Genomic DNA, 18836 nt, shown 5'->3' on the forward strand with positions numbered 1-18836 from the left:
TTGATGATCACTCTCGATATATGTGGTCAATACTTCTCAAAGATAAGGCTGAGGCATTCGAAAAATTCAAGAGATTCAAAGCTATAGTTGAGAAGGAAACTGGAGCTTCAATCAAAACTTTCAGAACGGACAGAGGTGGGGAATTTACGTCAGGCGAGTTCCAAGTGTTCTGCGAATCCTCAGGGATCGTAAGACATTTAACCGCCCCATACTCGCCACAAAAAAACGGCGTGGTGGAACGGAGAAATAGAACTCTCCTAGGAATGACCAGAAGCATTCTAAAACATATGGAGTTGCCTAACTATCTATGGGGAGAAGCTGTGAGGCATGCGACGTATCTAATTAATAGGGTAGCAAGTCGTGTTATAAGTGTGACGCCATATGAGCTCTTGAAAAACAAACGACCAAACATTGAGCATGTCCGGATATTTGGATGCATTGCATATGCAAAGATCGAACGCTCACACCTCAAGAAACTTGATGATAGATCACGCATGTTAATACATCTTGGCACAGAACCAGGGTCGAAAGCATATAGACTACTCGATCCAGTAAATCGCAAGGTAGTGGTGAGTAGGGATGTGGTTTTTGATGAAACCAAAAGCTGGAACTGGAAAAATTGTATCACGGATCCAGAAGAAACAAGAGAATTTGCTATCTCCTTTGGAGATTTTGGGAACAGAGGTGTCGAAAGAAACAATGAGAAACTTGTGGAGCAAGGTAGCGGAGTAGTAGGAAACGACCAAGCTGATGATGATGATATAGTTAACACACAAGAAGGAGATGAAGGTAACGAAACAGAGGACGAGGAAGAAGAAATAAGCCCGCTGCGAAGGTCCGTAAGGGAAAGGAAGAGACCAGGTTACCTTGATGATTACATATTACTTGCTGAACTTGATGGAGAACGCTTGTTGCTGACACTAAATGATGAGCCATGGAGTTACAGTGAAGCCAGCGAGAAGAAAGTATGGAATGATGCTTGCGAAGATGAGATTAAATCCATCATTAAAAATAAAACGTGGGAACTAGTCGATCTTCCAGCCGGTGCAAAGGCCATAGGACTTAAATGGATCTTTAAGATCAAAAGAAACGCAGACGGAAGCATCAATAAATATAAAGCTAGATTAGTGGCAAAGGGTTATATACAGAGACATGGTGTCGATTTTGATGAAGTATATGCCCCTGTGGCACGAATAGAAACTATAAGACTCCTGATCGCTTTGGCTGCTTCAAGAGGATGGGAAGTGCATCACTTAGACGTCAAGACAGCGTTTCTGCATGGTGATTTAAAGGAAGATGTGTACGTTGCTCAACCGGAGGGTTTCATTGAAGAAGGCAAGGAGGGCAAGGTGTACAAGCTACACAAAGCTCTGTATGGACTACGCCAAGCTCCGAGGGCTTGGAATGAAAAGCTTAATAAGGTTCTTGGAGAGTTAAACTTTGTCAAGTGCACAAAGGAACCAGCACTTTATCAACGACAGTATAAGGACCAATACCTTCTTGTTGCAGTATACGTAGATGATCTCCTTGTTGCTGGCTCAAATATAGGTCTCGTGGAAGAGTTTAAACGAGGGATGTCAAGTAAATTTGAAATGAGTGACTTAGGACGGCTTACATATTATCTAGGAATAGAGGTTGTGCAGCATAAAGATGGGATCACTTTATGTCAAGAGAGATATGCGAAGAAGATTCTTCAAGAAACAGGGATGGCAGACTGCAATCCAGTTCACGCTCCTATGGAGCCTAGCCTAAAGATGTCGAAGTCTCAAGGGGAAGCAGGCATAGATGAAAAGGAGTATAGAAGAAACATCGGGTGTCTTAGATACCTGCTTCACACACGTCCAGATATGTCGTTCAGTGTCGGAGTTCTTAGCAGGTACATGCAGTCTCCTAAGCAATCTCATGGCGCTGCATTGAAACAAGTTCTACGGTACTTACAAGGCACTCTTGCACACGGACTGGTGTTTCAGCGAGACACAAGCAACACAAAGCTAGTTGGATACTCGGATAGCAGTCACAACGTTGATGAGGATGATGGACGATCAACTACTGGTCATATATTCTACTACTCTGGAAGTCCCATTACGTGGTGTTCTACCAAGCAAGAGACAGTTGCATTGTCCTCTTGTGAGGCTGAATTCATGGCGGCAACAGAGGCAGCAAAACAGGCTATTTGGTTACAAGATCTTCTTGAAGAGATAGTTGGAGCAATGAGTGAGAAAGTGATGATTCGTATTGATAACAAGTCAGCTATTGCGCTTACTAAGAATCCTGTCTTTCATGGACGAAGTAAGCACATCCATCGTCGCTACCACTTCATTAGGGAATGTGTTGAGAACGAGTTGATAGACGTTAAGCATGTTCCCGGGATAGAGCAGAGAGCAGACATCTTGACAAAGGCGCTTGCAAGGTTGAAGTTTAAAGAGATGAGAGAGCTAGTTGGAGTTAAAGATTTGTCAAAAATGGATTTCAAGTTTAAGGGGGAGATTGTTGGAGATAAACTTGAAAGATAGCTTAGGAAACAAGCTATCATTATCCTAGTTAAGTTATGCTTTAGATAAAGATTGTTTTACTAATGAGATTAGGAAATATATTGATCTATATAAGGAGATGTCAACTTGTGACATAACTTGTGAGTTTGATAGATCATTGTGGGAGCTTAAGTTTTGAGATATTTTCTTAAGCTAATAAGAATTGAGTTATTCTTAATTGATCTTTGAGTTCTATAGCCTCTCATCATCCCCGGGTTCCCGCATCCAACTTTTGGGAGCATCAACGTGATGCCTAGTGTTGCTTCCTTGGATAATTTCTCCAGCAGAAATTTATTCCCTATCCCTAGTGGTATATGGGGCTGGAATGCTAGTTGCATCGCAACTGAAAACGACCGGACCCTTTTTCTAACGTTTTCTCGTGGAATCCCAGTATCCGAAGCGGAAGTGAGGCTGGTATTCACAGAAAAATATGGAGAAAACTGTGTTAAGGGCGTTCACATACCTAAGTACGGTGGAAACTTACCCAATGAGAACTTGAATAGTAATCAGGATGTTCAACAACAATCACTATATGCGAGGCTGGTCTTGGATTCAGTCGTTACTGTAGATCGTATACTTATGGGCGAGAGTAAACAAAAGTTTTACATCGACGGGAAGCCTATTTGGGCTCGTAAATTTAAAAATAGATACAGAAAATAAAAAAATGCCTATGTAACTTGTTCAAGTGACAATATTATTATCTTCTCTTTCTTTTTTTCTGATGCTAAATCTCTTATCTTATGTCATAAATAATCATATTGTTGGATATGCTGACAAAAAAAAATAGTTGTCTTGGATATCTTTCTTTCCTGTCTAATCGAAATATTTTGATTGGGAATAATGGACTACCCTCTAAATAAACATAACTCCAGTCTAAAGGCTAGATGTTACAACTTACAACCTTCTCTCCAATAAACCGATTACCCCGAAGAGAAAAAGTGATCTAACAAAGGAATGACACAAATAAACCATAAAATAGAGGTTTTAACCTTCTCTCTAGATCTATCCATTTGTTATTGACTGTTTGTCGACTCCGGCTGCTTCCATAGAGCTGTAGTCGCTCTTTGTCTTTTTATCTAGATATTTCGCTTTTGCTCTCGTTTTACTCTACATGTGGATTTCCAGACCTTCGATCTTGCTTTGCCCCTTCCAGAAGGAACAAGAGTTTTAGCTAATCTTGCTGTGTGTTAATCGTTCTTCTCCTATTAATCTTTCTAGTCAGCGTGGGTTGGGTTTACTACCCTTCAGATCTATTTATTTCCAAGATACATAATGATGGATTGAATGATTTGCATGTTGATATTAATCTCTCTTAATTTGGCTCATATTTGGTTTCGATCTTCATCCTTGTCAAGTTCTCGATCAACTTTGAACCTGTTTATGAGTGGTTTCGGTCCTTGTGGTTTATCTTATGATTTGATCGAGATCTACAGTCTGTCGTGCTTCAATTTTGCGTTTTAAGTCGGTTTTTCTCTGTCTGCGCATTTCTGGTTGATGACTTATGAACTAAAAGTGGTTCTGTCTCCTAGAGTATGAAGCTTTAGTCTCTTATTCTCTTGGGATATTCACTATAGGAGGATTCCCTCGTCTTGTCTCTATCAAAAAGCTCTAAAGAAAATCTTCATGACTTGTTTTATTTGAAACACTTTTTTTTTTGAAACACAATCTTCATGCCTTGTTGTTATTGATTTTTGTTGGGTTTTTTTATCTGTTCCTTGCTTCTGCCAGTTTGGATCTGTTAGTTTAGATTATGTGCTTGTTCTATGTTTCCATATTTTCCCATTTTTGGACTTTCGTCTCTGAAGACCTTTGTGTTGGTTTGTCGGCTCTTGATTACCAGAGTTCATTGAAATTGTAAGATTTTGTAACTGTTCTTGTTGAATATAATCCTTCTTTTATTGTTAAAACATCCTCAGTAATGAACACTGGGCCAAAGAGGATGACACTCATTGCAGTCTCTCGAAATACTTTTCAATGAGTTGGATACCTCTCTTCTCTGATTGCAAAAATAGTCCACATCGAATGTAAATGTAAAAAATGAAATATAAAGTGTTCATATTTTTTTAATGATGCCGAGGTTTTGGGTTTGTAAGCTCGTGTACCTTTCTAGACAAAAACTAAACCTATATTAAATTAATTCTCTTTTGGAGGTATACCGTTCACGTTAGGATTTAATTCAAATTCTGATATCTTTAATTTTTTATTTATAATTATTTCTTAAAATTATTATAAAATATCTAGTATAATATGTGGTTTGTCTTTTATTTTAAAAATTTGTGATCCTCATATCCATATATGTGAAACAAACATATTAGATAGCGATCACATTATTGTGTCCGGATTTTGCGTGGTAAGTACTATACACTAAGTTTGCCATTTCGAGCTAGTGATATAGATACCCCTTCATATATATGTATGGACTAGTTTATCTGCAGTGAGGCCTCTGCTGTTGTTGGAGATTTGGCAAAATATCTATTTAGGTTATGATGTAAGAGCATGGAAGGATCCACGGATTCCAACTTCAACTTCACCTGCAAGGTCGGCTAGGCCAAATGTCCTAGTAGCACATCTCATAATTAAGTTAGTGATTTAGTTAATGAAGAATCAATGGAATGGGACGTTGTGATTCTTGATAACTTTGTAGCACAAGAAATATACCATTGGTTAGAAGCTTGGACATAATCTGATCTTTACATCATGATACTTATTGTTGAATTTTTACCAAGAGTGGTATGTAAACTGTTAAGTCAGGAAACTTGATGGACATACATATACTTAAGGCTGAAGAATATGTTGTTTACGTAAAACCAAGCATCGCGAAACTCCAGCATAGGTGGGGGAGGATATCACAGTTCATTTTGAAGACCCAAAAACGTCCATGATGAGGAGCCATATATCGGGCAAAGCCAAAGGAGATTCAAGCTCATTTTTACTTAGTTTTCTTATGTATGAAGTACTTATGTAAAATATCTAAGTATTAAATATTATAAAAAGTGTGTGAAAATATGTAGAGTACTTAGGAGCGAAATTGCTTAAGGGAGGCTATTTAACCACTAAGTAACTTCATAGATAGGAAAAGATCCGAGTTGTTAGATCGGTTCATTCTCGACCGTCCATTAAGAAAGTGGGATGTGTATATAAAGGGCTGAAGCCTCATTGTAAGGTTCATTCACCAAGTTATAAAATAAATACTTCCTTAAGCTCTAATTTCTCTCTAAATTGTCCCTACTCTCTCTCTATGTACTGATCGAGTTATAGGAGTTAGGCTGACTTAGCAAACACTAGGATGAAAAGGTGCTAAAACTGCACTTTCTGGCTAAGTAAAGAATCAGTCCGTGACAACATGTCCCCTTAGGTCTTCACCTACGTCCGCCCCTGGACTCAAGGTCCCCCTCTCAAATAACCACTCTTGTTTCCATCAGTTTTTGAAGCAATCATACATAGTTTTAATTTTTTCCTCTTATTCTTTTTGTCGGCTATTTTTTCTCTTAACAAAAATCTTTTTGTTATATATAAGTTATATACCTGTCTGGACGAACAGGTGATGAAATCTTTTTTTTTTTTGATCAAAAAAAAAAATAAATCTTTGTTATATATATAAGTTTAATTTTTAACTGAATAAACAATTATTTATTTGAATTTATATTTGTGTTAATGGAAGTATTAATAATTTTAGTTTAAAATATAGATTTTTTTTAGATATAAGAAAACTATGCAGAAGTTTAAAGATCAATTGGTAAATAAAAATGATTTTTTTCAAATATGACTCAAAAATTGAAGTGAGACACAAAACTAACCATTGTTTTTTTTGGAACTTTGACTTGCCTCTTTCACCCCTAAAGTACATATTATTCATGAAAATTTCATCACCTGTTTTTTTTCGAAAATGCATATTTTACTATATCACCCTCATCTTACTCAAGTATTCAGAATATTACCATTGCCATCAATACACCAACCACCATGAATAACCAATTTGAAGCTCTTAATGCACCTAAAAATTGATTTATACTCTTTCTTTCTCAATTCTTATGAACTAAAAACAACATCTCTTTCACTTTCTCTCTATATTCATCCAAAAAAACCCAAGATTTTGATTCTAAAATTTTTATGGTTCATAGAGCCATTGAAGCTTACGATTCTTAGTGGGTCACTTTTGTTTGAGATTATGGGTGCTTGGAGAAGACTTATGTGTGCTAAACAAGTTATCTCACTGGTTGAAACTATGAAATCAGTTTTTTCTCCCAGAACTGTTCATCCAGACAACTTACCAGTAAGTCTTCTCTAGTATTTTCGATATTTTTTCAAAAACAAAAGTAAGCTGATACTTACAAAGGAAGACTTCCAAAGAAATCATGACTTAAATGGAAGACATCTTGAAAGTCTTCTGGCGGACGACTTCTGTGGAAGTCTTCTACGTCAATGTTTAATAAATTTTCATTTTCTCTATAACTATAAAAAATTTATAACATTTTCTTGTTAATTCATGTATATTAATCAATAATGGGGCTCCTGAATGAAATTCATAACTTAATTGATTTTAATTATGAGGTTAGCAACATTCATGTTTATTAACTTTTCTAGCTAATTCGAGAAGACATTCCACGGAAGTCCTATACTTTAGTTTTTGTAAACTCGTTAAATAACTTTAAGATATTTATTTTAACTTTCAATAGGGTTAAGTAACTTCAAGATTACCGAGTTATATGATTTGTATGTCTTCTTAGATCATTAGATATACTTTTTAATTTTCATGAGAATTGAAATTTCAATTTCACTTAAAATTTAAGTTTTCCGCCTAAATTTTAATTTCTCGCTTAAATTTTCCGCTTATATTTTATTTTTCCGTTTAAAATTAAGTCTTCTGAGCAGACTTCCCAAAAAACTTCTAGTGAAAGTTCTATATGTTTGAACTTATGTAAGTTTTGATATTTTGTGAATTTGAATAAGTTTTCTTAGAATTCTTCTCCTTTAGTGTTAGTAAATTTGATAAAATTTTGTGTTATTTTATTTTGCTATTAAAGTTGTATTAATAACTTCAATAAGTTCAAGCATTTTTGGCAAGATAATATTGTAAACATGAACATATTTACTAAAATTTTCATTAATATCTCTTCAATTTATAAAAGAATTCACAACTAAAAAAGTACACACATAAATCACAAAACATGCCATAAATAAAATTATTACACATGGAGTTAGAGATTATTCCTCTTGACATGTGAGAAGACTCCGTCAGAAGACTTCTAGAAAGTCTTATAGGGAATTATGTTTTAGAAGACTCTGTCAGAAGACTTCCAGGAAGTCTTTCGGGAAGACTTCCAAAATTTGACTCAGATCTGAAAAACCTGCATATCCAAAAACGTTCAAATGCCTTCAAAACAGAGAAAATGGGTAGAAAATTAGATAGATCTATCTTTATAAAACAAACAATAAAGATATCCAACATTTATAGATCTACCTTAAAGGAGTGGAAAATGAGAACCATGTAATAAAAAATCTGCAAAAACAAGATAAATTAGTGAGAAAGACATGAGACAAAAATGAAAAATTGATATAAGGTTTGGTATTTCCGAGTTCAAAGAGATTAGAGAGAGGTTGGAAAATTTTAGTTTGAGAAAAAGGTAAGAGATTTATGCAACAAGAAATTAACTAATGAAGAAAAATAAGACATGGAGACTTACCAAAACGCTCAAATCTGTTATGAAAGAAGTAACATGAAGTCAGAAGACTTTCAGGAAGTCTTCAGGTGCATTATATTTTAGAAGACTTTCGAGAAAACTTCCCAGAAGTCTTCCTGAGTCAGATCCAGATCTGAGAAACCTGCATATCCAAACTCAGATCTGAAAAACCTGCATATCCAAAAACATTTTAAATTAAAGATATTAAAATTTTTAATGGCTTCAAAATAGAGAAAATGAGTGAAAGATTAGATAGATTTACCTTTATAAAATACATAAAAATAGATATCCAAAATTTAAATGAGTGAAAGATGAGAATCATGTGATAAAACATCTGCAAAAATAAGATAAATAAGTGAGAAAGACATGAGAAAAAAAATGAAAATTGATATAAAGTTTGGTGTTCTTAAGTTCAAAGAGATTAGACAAAGGTTGGAAAGTGTTAGTTTGGGAAAATGTAAGAGCTTTATGCAAAAAGATGTTACCAAATGGAAAAAAAATCAGACATGGAAATTTACCAAAATGCTCAATTCTGTTATGAAAGAGCAAACATGGAAGAAAACTCCGTTAGAAGATTCCAGGAAGTCTTCCGAGAAGTCTTCCGGAGTCTGACCCATATCTGAAAAACATGTATATTCAAACCTTGATCTGAAAAACTTGCATATCCAAAAACGTTCAGATGGCTTCAAAAAGAAAAAATGAGTGGAATATTAGATATATGTACCCTTATAGAACACAAAAAAAAAAGTAGATATCCAAAATTAATAGATTTACATTTAAAAGAGTGAGATGAGAACCATGTGATAAAAAATCTGCAAAAACAAGATAAATTAGTGAGATGAGACAAAAAAATGAAAAATTCATATAAAGTTTGATGTTTTCAAGTTTAAAAAGATTAGAGAGAGGTTGGAGAGTTTTAATGAGAATCATTATATTTTTGTTGCAGCCATTTGAGAGGAAGAAATAGAATGTGTACATTTTTTTTTATATGGAAACAAAATTTTTCTATTTAGGTTAAATATTTTTGATTTAAAAGATTTTGAGGGAAGTTTTTGACCAAAAAAAAAAAAGACTTTGAGGGAAGTTTTCTATTAGAAGAAATTTATACCTTAAGCTTAAATAACTAACTAAATAGAAGAAAAAAAACATTGAAATTGTTTAATATACTCTAAGCTAAACCATATAGGTCAAATTTTAATATTCCAAAAAAATGTCAAACTTCTGAAATCCTAACCCTAAAAATACAAATAATACTACAACATATGTTACAAAACCCTAAACCAAATAATACTATGACTCACTTTATTCACTCATATGTGTTGAAAACTATTCAACTTTACTATATCTTAATTTATATGATTTAAAAATGTTCATAGTTGCATGATTTCATTTTTTCACCCATTAAAATATTTTTAATAAAGTTTATAAATTATTTTTAAGATCTACAATATGAGAAGACTTCTTGGAATACTTACAAAATCCCTAGAAGACTTCCAGGGGTTATATTCGTAAAAGTAAATTCTGTTTTTTTTTTGTCATAATGGGCTACTTGTAATTTCACTAACCTTTTGGATTAGTTTTACATTCGATCAAGTTGGGGTATACCCTTTGTGTTTAAAATCAAATTATGGGTCATATTTGGCAATTTTCCCAAATTTTATTTGCTATCGTTTTATCGGTGAAGGCACATGTTCATCCTAGAGGTGAACAGAAGAAAAACTCAAAAATAAAAGGTAGGCTAAGATGTGTGTGTTTCTATTCGAAGGACAAAAAAGAAATTAATACATATTATATCTATACTATTATTTGTGAAGTTTTTTTTTCGCATTCGAGCTTCCACGTTGAAAGTTATAGTGTTAATATTATTATATCCTTAATAAATAAAATATATAAATTAGTCAAAAAATAAAAATATGAAATCTAAATAAGTGATTAAAATTATCCAAAATCTAAAAAAACAATATTTTAAAACAAAAAGATAATTCCTATATATATTAAGATGTTCTTTGAAAAAAAATGTTCATAAGAATTTGAAAATGAAAAAAAATACATAACTAAATATTAAAAAAGTAAAATTCTTAATTTTATTTTGAAATTTACTTTACCAAAAAAAATTTAAAAAAAAAATACGGAAGAATTTTTAAAAGAATACATACTTAATAATTATATAGTTCTAGTCTTTTAATTAGTAATGAATGTATTAATAACTAATTATATAATTTGCATGCCCACATGCACGGCCGAAATATATTATAGCCATTAGTTTTTTACGATTAGTCTGTTAATTACCGTGTTTTATGGTTACTAGAGCTTTTTTCCGCGCTACGCGCGGATTATGTACTATAAACTTATTTTACAAATTAGATTTTTATGTTCCTATTGATCTTATTTTGTACTTTACATTAGAAATACTGTTCGAATGTTTGATTCGGTTCAATGTGATTTTCTTATTTCAATAGTTTACCACATTTTTGTTTTTTGATGCGAAAGTGAAAAAAATTTGTTTGGAAACAGTTTTTAACATGTTTTTATTGTGTTGTAAAAAACAAAAAAAAAAAACATGTTTTTATTGTTAAATAGTAATTCATATAAATGAGCTAAAATGGCTAATACGATTAAAATGGCTAAGAAGAATAAGTAATTTTAACTATCTTCAACCCTATTTTAATTTTTGATTTATTTTAGAGTTGTTTTTGCTTCAATCCTATTTTATTTCTTAATTTAAAATGAATAATGAACAATGCTAATTCACATTTGAAGATATACTATTTACATTTTCATTTTTGAAGATGAACTTTTTACTTATTTTGTATATTTTGTAAAATATATTATATACGTTAATATTATCCAATTAAATTCAAAGTCTCGACTCTTATCTATTTAGATATTGATATCGAAGAATATGAAAATATTAATTTTTAAGAATTCTTACCCTGTTTAAGAAGAATTAAAGATAAATAAATTAATATTTTATTTCAAAACACTTTTGTTAATCACTTATAGAAGAAATATATACATAGTGATTTTTTAAAAAAATGAAACTATATGTTTGTTTATTTATGTTATATAATCAATTTATTGTATGATAATATTTCATTTATATTAAATGATAATTATGTCAGATTATTGTTAAAATAAAACAATTTTGTAACATGAGTGAACATAAAATAGTGAAAGATGTTATTAATAATTAATTAGAGATATAACATACTTGGAATATTATTTTACAGAAAGAAAATAAAATCAACTATTAAAGTAAATACTACTTCATCTTTTCTTCATTTTAAAGAAAGTGAATAAAATAAAATCAATCATTGGAAATGTCCTCATTATTATTATTATTTTTGCTACAGTTGAACTACTACACTTTCGTGCTTTATTTTCAAATATAGTTTTAAGTATTTTACACGATAATAAAAATTGTGTTTTGTTTGCATTGTTTGTTTTTCTACTGCGGTTGAACTTTACTTTTGTACTTTTATTTTCAAATAGAATTTAAAATATTGTATATGGTCATTTAAAAATTATGTATGATAATTTCAATACTGTATTTGAATTTAATGTACAGACATCATAAGAAGCTAATGTTGCCAAAAAAAAAATTAATGGTGCCAAAACATATTAACTTACTTTCAACTTCTCAATTTTCCAATCGATAAAAATATGTATTGACTAAAGTGTCATCACTTAAAATGCAGAAAAAAAAAATAAAGAGCCTTGATAGCCTTTCCATGAAAAAATTGCTTGTGTATCTAAAACTACAACACCATCTTTGAATACACTAAAGATTAAAAGTTAGAATGCCTAAAAGGTCCATTGAGCTCTCATTAGACTCTATGAACGTCTAATGATTTTGTGCTTAAGACCAAAAGTTTGGACGAACCAGTACCTAAGCTACCATTGGCTGATATGCCGGGAGAAGCTTTGGTCAAAGCCAAAAATGCCTGCCTCCTCTCCAAATATATAACACCTTTGTCAGGTGTGGATGTTCCAACAGCTTTACCGGACTTTCCATCGTCTTCTAAAAAATCTTGTTTTACTGATTTCTTCATCGACGCAGCCAATGCACCTCATTCTGATCTTGAACTCTTCATAATCTCTTAAAAAAGAAACCAAGAGTTAAGTTTCTGATAATGTTATGGATATTCTTAAAGACTTTGTTTACTTACTTTCATGGCTCTACGTTCTGTTGATAGGAGACCATTTAGGAAACTGATCCAACACCCACGAGAAAGCAAACCAGATCTCACATATCACAGATGTTAGCAATAGACCGTAAGCACTGTCCACTGGATGGGTGATACGGTAGTGGAAAAACAAAGCCAAGATGGTTAAACGCATGATGATAACGATTCTGTATGAAGTAATTTTTGTCCTTGGGATAGGAATCAAAACAGAAAGCACATCTGTAGCAGAAGCAGCCTCTGCGTTCCTGAAAAAATGACACAGGCCAGTCAGTGTCTCAAACTTTCTGGTGATTAATATACAAAGACTATGTTGTTCCATGAGTGAGAATGTGCTTACAGTGATATATCTTCAATGTGCTGTTGGGGAGGAACCTGAGCATCAGGGTCTTCAGCTTTTGTTGCCTTTGCATGTTTCTTCTTCTTCTTGCTCTTCTTGTCTTTCCAGCTATCAACTCTGTTCTTCCATATAGGATTTCTATATTCATCGTTGAGTTCTTCAACAACAAATCAAAATTCCATTGGTTAGCTTCTAAAACTAATTAAACTCATCAAAATTTTAAACTTTTGGATATTAGTTCTTACCACTGTCTATTGTGGAGACTGTACTTATATGTCTAGCATAAATTCCAGAATCCTACAAAAATGAAGAAGAATTATTTCGAATCTTATTATGACATAAAAACGACACTAATTATATAGTACACACCTGAGGAGTGTTACTGATGTGTGTTGCAACAGTGGATTGGTGTTTAGATGTCTTTGTCTCAACATCATCAAGCACATTCTCTGAGGAGTAAGCAAATAAAATATCATAAATTGTGAAACTACTTTTAACAAAAAAAAAAAAGATACAAAATTTATGGAAAAACATTTGAAGAAATGTGATAATTACCATCGTAAGGCTTGCCGCTACGCAAGCAGATTCTTCGACCTTCTTTGAATTCATGGCAAGCAACGAAGAACTCTCCGTTTGATTCCACACCAGTCTCCTCTCCGCAAGTGTTGCAGACCGGAGACTTGGACTCAATCATCTTCGTTTTCCCTTGAGAGAGAGATAAGAAGGTACGTTATGGAGGAGATCTGAAACAATAGGGGTAAACATTTGATTATTAACTTTGTAGAGTTTTCGCCAGAATAACTGAAAGAAAGATGAAAATAATCCATTGAAGAGCTCAAGCAAGGTTTGATTAGAGCAGTTAGTGGTGAAAGTATGAGTTCAAACGGATTTGGAGAGAAGAGCAAAGGAGGATGTGGAAGTCTAAAGGTAAGAGAAGAACGGTAGAATCACCAAAAAAAGAAAAGAGAGAATGAGTCGACAAAGCTAAGAGAAGAAGCCCTAAACAAACTAAGGAAATGTAAAATAAGAAGCCCAAAACAAAACACGAAGCCCAAATCAATATTAAACAAAAATGACATGGATGATTGATGCAATATTACTGGCTGATTTTCTGATCCTAGGTGGCATAGCTCATAAGGCTTGTTATTCTCCTTTTAGTATAGTTTAGATTGTTGTCAGTTTGCTAATAATTTAAGGGAGTTTTGATGCAATTTGTCATATCCCAATAATTTTAATTTAAGCCCTTTAATTTGATGCAAGGGTGGAAACTTCTTTGGTACAGTGGTTTAACTAAGAATTCATTAATGCTTCTATATCAGAAAGTCTGGGTTTTAATTCCCGAAAAAGACAAAATTATACGAATTAAGAGAGAAAAAGACTTACAAGAGATCTGCATCATTGCACAAGGAGTACCGTCAAGCGTGGATCCCATAGGGCGGCTCAGGTGATGCAGTCATGCCTGAATCAGCTCAGGTGAAATAGTCATGCCTGAATCGGCTGTAAAATCGTTTGTAATATTTCTGATAGTTGTAATAGCATAATTATCCAATGTAAAAAAAAAAAGTTATCCCTCTTCTTCCCTGTTCACAGACATCAATATTTCATCTATCTTCTTTTGATGTAATTAAGGCTGGGCAAATAAACCGAATCCGAAAACTCGAACCGAACCCGAACCGATAAAAATGAATCCGAACCGACCGAACCCGACATAAAAACCGAATGGATCTTGTTTTATGGTATTTTGGGTTATGGGTATTATCCGAACTGAATCCGAACCTAAATAGATATCCGATAGAACCCGAAACATTCAAAATTTCCAAAAAGAACTTGTACCAAACATGATATCAATTTCTAATATGTATTCAAAATATATTGAACATCTAAAATAATTATATATTATATGAAGATTGATGGTTGAAGGTGGCGGTTGAATGTTGAAGTTTTTAGATTTGGGTTTTATTTTTCATTGAATAATGTTTTTCATTTCATGAGAACTTGATTTTCGTTTCATGTTTTCATTTATTTGGTTTTCTTTCGATCAATAACTATGTTTACCTTTTACTTGATTTTGAATGATTACATTTGATGTTCCTTTCTTTTTTTTTTGAACCGATTTTATTTATGTTTTAGTTACAAAATAGGTAGAAATCAAGTACTTTAAAACCAAAGAACCGATTTTAGTTACTTTTTGGTTACAAAGTAGATATAAATCAGGTACATTTAAACCGATTGCGACCCGAACCTGAAAGTATATCGGGTTATACCGGTTCTTTAAATACTAAACCCGACCCGAATCCGATAGAACCCGAACCGATCTCAAACCGAATTTTAATATAATCCGAATGGAGCTGATTTTGATAAACCTGAAAAACCGAAATCCGATTGGACTAAACCGAAACTCGATTGGGACTCCGAATGTCCAGGCATAGATGTAATATCTTTTTTCGCTCAATCCTTTGGCTATTTTTCTTAAAATTTCAGCTTATCGGATTTACTCTTCGCTTGGCGATTTTGTTGTGCATAATCAAAACAAATTGGGACTGTTCTTCATGTTTATCTTTCCCTATTTGTTTTGAGTTTAAAAAAAGTTTATTTTCTCCTCTTTCGCATTAAATTGTGATTTGCACTTAATCCTTTTCTGAAAGAATCGATCTTTACTCTCTGTTTGAGAAGCCAATAGATGGCTCTAGTAAAGTCTCTGAAGGGAAATGAAGCGGTGATGTGGGATTTGATTTCGGCTGGCTTTAACGGAGACTTGGCAAAGCTGGCATCTTCTCTATATTGAAGATGGTCTAGCAAAAATCTCTTGTTTGGTCAATCGATCTATCTTAGAGTTATTATTCGATGGACATGGAGTTTTCTGAACACAAGCAAAGGATTGAGCGAAAGTTGGAGGTTGAAGAGTGCAAAGTAAAGAGGATGCAATATGGTGATGGAGGAGCTGTAGCTTCAATCAGGGGTGGTTCGTTGGCGGGCGCCGGAGATACAGTTTTCAGATCTGCATGTTAAATTTTGAACACGTATTGTATTTCTTTTTTTTCTTAAGCTGACGCGTGTGTGTTACGTCGATGCTCAATTGTACTCTTCTTTACTTGCTGGAATTTAATAAAATCCAGAATGTTGACAAAAAAAAACCCTTTAATTAATTTATATTTTGATTTTATGGATTAGATATTTTGGGGAAGAGAATCTTCTATGCCAGTCACACATATCACAAACAAAAATACAAAACGTTAGCTTCAGTTTCTTTGTGTTACGTTTCCGACAAAAAAAGATGGGTGAAATCGGAGCCAAGCGATGGAACTTCGGAGCCAACGAGGTGGTCGAACGTTCAAGCTCCTTAAGCATTCGTGAGTATCTTAATACCTTAATCAGTAATCTCGACGAAGGTGGCACTAGACCCGTCATCGCCCTCGGACATGGCGACCCTTCTCCGTTCCCGAGATTCAGTACTGATCCATCAGCTGTTAAAGCCATCTGCGACGCTGTTAGCTCCACCAAGTTTAACAACTATTCTTCTGCTTCCGGTATTCCTGTCGCTAGGAAGTAAGATTACGATTTACTTCCTCTTCTTTTTCCTTTTTTTATATGTTCTTGTCTTAAGGTGTAGTTTTGTTAGGCGCCATATCATTATTCGAGGGTGTCTTGTCTTAAGGGTCTGTTGTTGTCTGAATTCAAATCTTGATGACTTTGTGTTTCTCTTTTTTTTCCCCTTCAAATAGAGCTGTTGCAGAGTACCTCTCTCGCGATCTCTCTTACCAGATATCTCCAAATGATGTTCATATCACTTCTGGTTGTTTGCAAGCAATTGAGATTTTGATCTCCGCACTCGCAAATCCTGGTGCCAACATTCTGCTGCCTAGGCCCACTTACCCCATGTATGATTCCAGAGCGTCTTTCAGTCAGCTAGAGGTTCGTTATTTCGACCTCCTACCAGAAAATGGTTGGGATGTTGATCTCGATGCTGTTGAAGCTCTTGCAGACGACAAAACCGTAGCTATAGTTGTTGTCAACCCTTGCAATCCTTGTGGAAACGTTTTTTCCCGCCAACATCTTCAAAAGGTGTGCACTTTGCTTCTCACTTTTCGTTTTTTTTTTTTAATCGCATAAAAAGTTTTACTCATTTTTGGTATATGGTGTTGATGAAGATTGCAGAGACAGCTTGCAAGCTTGGAATACTTTTGATCGCAGACGAAGTTTATGACCATTATGCATTTGGGGATAAACCATTTGTGTCCATGGCAGAGTTTGCAGAGATAGTGCCTGTAGTTTTGTTAGGTGCCATATCGAAAAGATGGTTTGTTCCAGGCTGGAGACTTGGCTGGATGGTGACTCTTGACCCTCATTGCATCATGAAAGATTCTGGGGTTTGTTGCCTAGCAATTGATTTACATTTTGGTTGTATGTGAATGTGATTTAACTTCTGTGTCTTTGATATATTAGTTTGTTCAGTCTCTTACCAACGTCATCAACATTTCGACGGACGCTGTAACGTTCATTCAGGTATATTGATGGGATGCATTGGTGTTGTAACACATCTCTGTTAGGAAACATGATTTTTTCTTTCTTTTTTTTCCCATCTGAGCCAGGGTGCCATTCCTGAGATCCTTGGGAATACGAAAGAAGAATTCTTCTCAGTGAAACTTGAAAGGATGAGAGAATGTGCAGAGATTTGTTATGAAGAGGTTATGAAGATCCCTTGCATCACTTGCCCCAGCAAACCCGAGGGGTCTATGTTCACGATGGTAAAGAACTGAGGCAATCAGGTTAACTCATCAGTCAAAGCTCAGTCTCAGAGGCTAATCCATTTGTTTATCGGTGCAGGTGAAGTTAAACCTGTCGCTACTCGAAGATATCAGTGATGATTTGGATTTCTGCTGCAAGCTGGCTAAAGAGGAATCGTTGATCATCCTACCCGGTAAAATATAGTAATCTTGTTAACGAGCTTTGTTGACAGTTACGGGCAGTTAAGATAATCAATGAGGCTCTTGCAGGTCGAGCTGTTGGGCTCAAGAACTGGCTACGTATCACTTTTGCGATTGAGCTGGATCTCCTCATAGACGGCTTTTCCAGGCTAAAGAACTTTTCCCAGAGACACTCCAAGAAAAAGCCATGAGTGTTAAGTCTCTCTCTACTTCTCAAGGAGTCCAAGCAAATTAGGTTTTGCTTAGAAACTTCTAAAACAAGACATTGTAATAACTAGTAAGCTTTGTTTTTCTTTGAACAAAAATATGAACCAAGTGATGCCAAGCAGCAGCTGTTACCATGAGGTTCTCTCTTTGTCAAACACTAGCAATGCAAAAAAAAATTAATAGCAGCCATCACCATGAAATAGCATGGGAATCTAGATTGAAAATTACCAAAAAAAACGAGTTAAAAAGGATAATATAAGGCGGTGAAACGTTCGAAAACAATTAAGAAAATATACGAATATGTGGGGTTCGAGATTTAGTCTCTTTCGTTAACTTAATATATCGTTCCTAGGTGAGACAATTTATGTACGATATTTGAATCCAAGGATAAAATTGTGTGAGACTATTTAGTATTATCCAAAGAAAAAATTCTTTAAAAATGCATAGATTAATTTTTATTTGCCAATAAAATACACAAACTATTTTAGATCTCTGTTCAATACACAAACTAATTTTTGTTACCTATTAAATATACAAACTTTTAAAATTCGTAAATTTTACACATTGCTTTAGACCCATTATGATGGAAAAGGAGAATTTGTTCTACCTTTTTATGTTTTTGAAGCCCACACAATGTTATTATGATGTCTTGTTTTCTTGAAGTTGGAATCTATATTTAACTGGTAACTTGTGTTTATATGTAAAATTGCATGTTCCTATGTTGTGTGTGATGATAATGTTTAATCTGTTAGCATGGTTGGAGAAAAACCAAGTTCAAACTTAAAATAGCTATTGTTGTTTTTTCTCTAATTTGGAATGTATGTATATGTAAAGTCATAGGCTTCTATGTTATGTGGTGATAATATATGTTGAATCTTAACATTCTGATGAGTAGTTTACAAGGTATTTAGGCTCTGCGATATTGTAGTCTTTTAATTGTTTTGATAAAAAGGTTGTTTTTATACTTT

The 18836-nt window shown here is 33.8% G+C and overlaps 3 protein-coding genes across 4 annotated transcripts; 2 read left to right on the top strand and 1 right to left on the bottom strand.

The window, feature by feature from the left end:
* Window positions 1-2780: 2780 nt before the first annotated feature.
* LOC117134318 lies at window positions 2781-4143 on the top strand. Its single transcript, XM_033292586.1, has 2 exons — window positions 2781-3162; window positions 4061-4143. The coding sequence occupies exons 1-2, from the start codon at window positions 2781-2783 to the stop codon at window positions 4141-4143; spliced, it is 465 nt and encodes a 154-aa protein (XP_033148477.1).
* Window positions 4144-11810: 7667 nt separating this feature from the next.
* LOC103868302 (cellulose synthase A catalytic subunit 8 [UDP-forming]) lies at window positions 11811-14585 on the bottom strand. 2 transcript variants are annotated; one of them, XM_033292101.1, is made up of 5 exons: window positions 13292-14583; window positions 13106-13185; window positions 12982-13033; window positions 12737-12893; window positions 11811-12644 (listed from the first exon to the last, which is right to left on the bottom strand). In XM_033292101.1, exons 1-5 carry the CDS (start codon window positions 13428-13430, stop codon window positions 12392-12394), a joined length of 681 nt encoding a protein of 226 aa, XP_033147992.1. In that variant the 5' UTR covers window positions 13431-14583; the 3' UTR covers window positions 11811-12391. The 2 variants fall into 2 exon arrangements, with proteins under 2 accessions (XP_033147992.1, XP_033147991.1); XM_033292100.1 differs by having other exon boundaries at window positions 11871-12644; window positions 13106-14585.
* A 1344-nt stretch (window positions 14586-15929) lies between these two features.
* On the top strand, window positions 15930-18053 carry LOC103868301 (tyrosine aminotransferase). Its single transcript, XM_009146402.2, has 7 exons — window positions 15930-16282; window positions 16459-16798; window positions 16885-17103; window positions 17180-17239; window positions 17326-17481; window positions 17561-17654; window positions 17731-18053. The coding sequence occupies exons 1-7, from the start codon at window positions 16011-16013 to the stop codon at window positions 17850-17852; spliced, it is 1263 nt and encodes a 420-aa protein (XP_009144650.1). The 5' UTR covers window positions 15930-16010; the 3' UTR covers window positions 17853-18053.
* The last annotated feature ends 783 nt before the right edge of the window (window positions 18054-18836 follow it).

This window comes from Brassica rapa, chromosome A05, assembly GCF_000309985.2.
Source record: "Brassica rapa cultivar Chiifu-401-42 chromosome A05, CAAS_Brap_v3.01, whole genome shotgun sequence".
Lineage (NCBI taxonomy): Eukaryota > Viridiplantae > Streptophyta > Magnoliopsida > Brassicales > Brassicaceae > Brassica > Brassica rapa.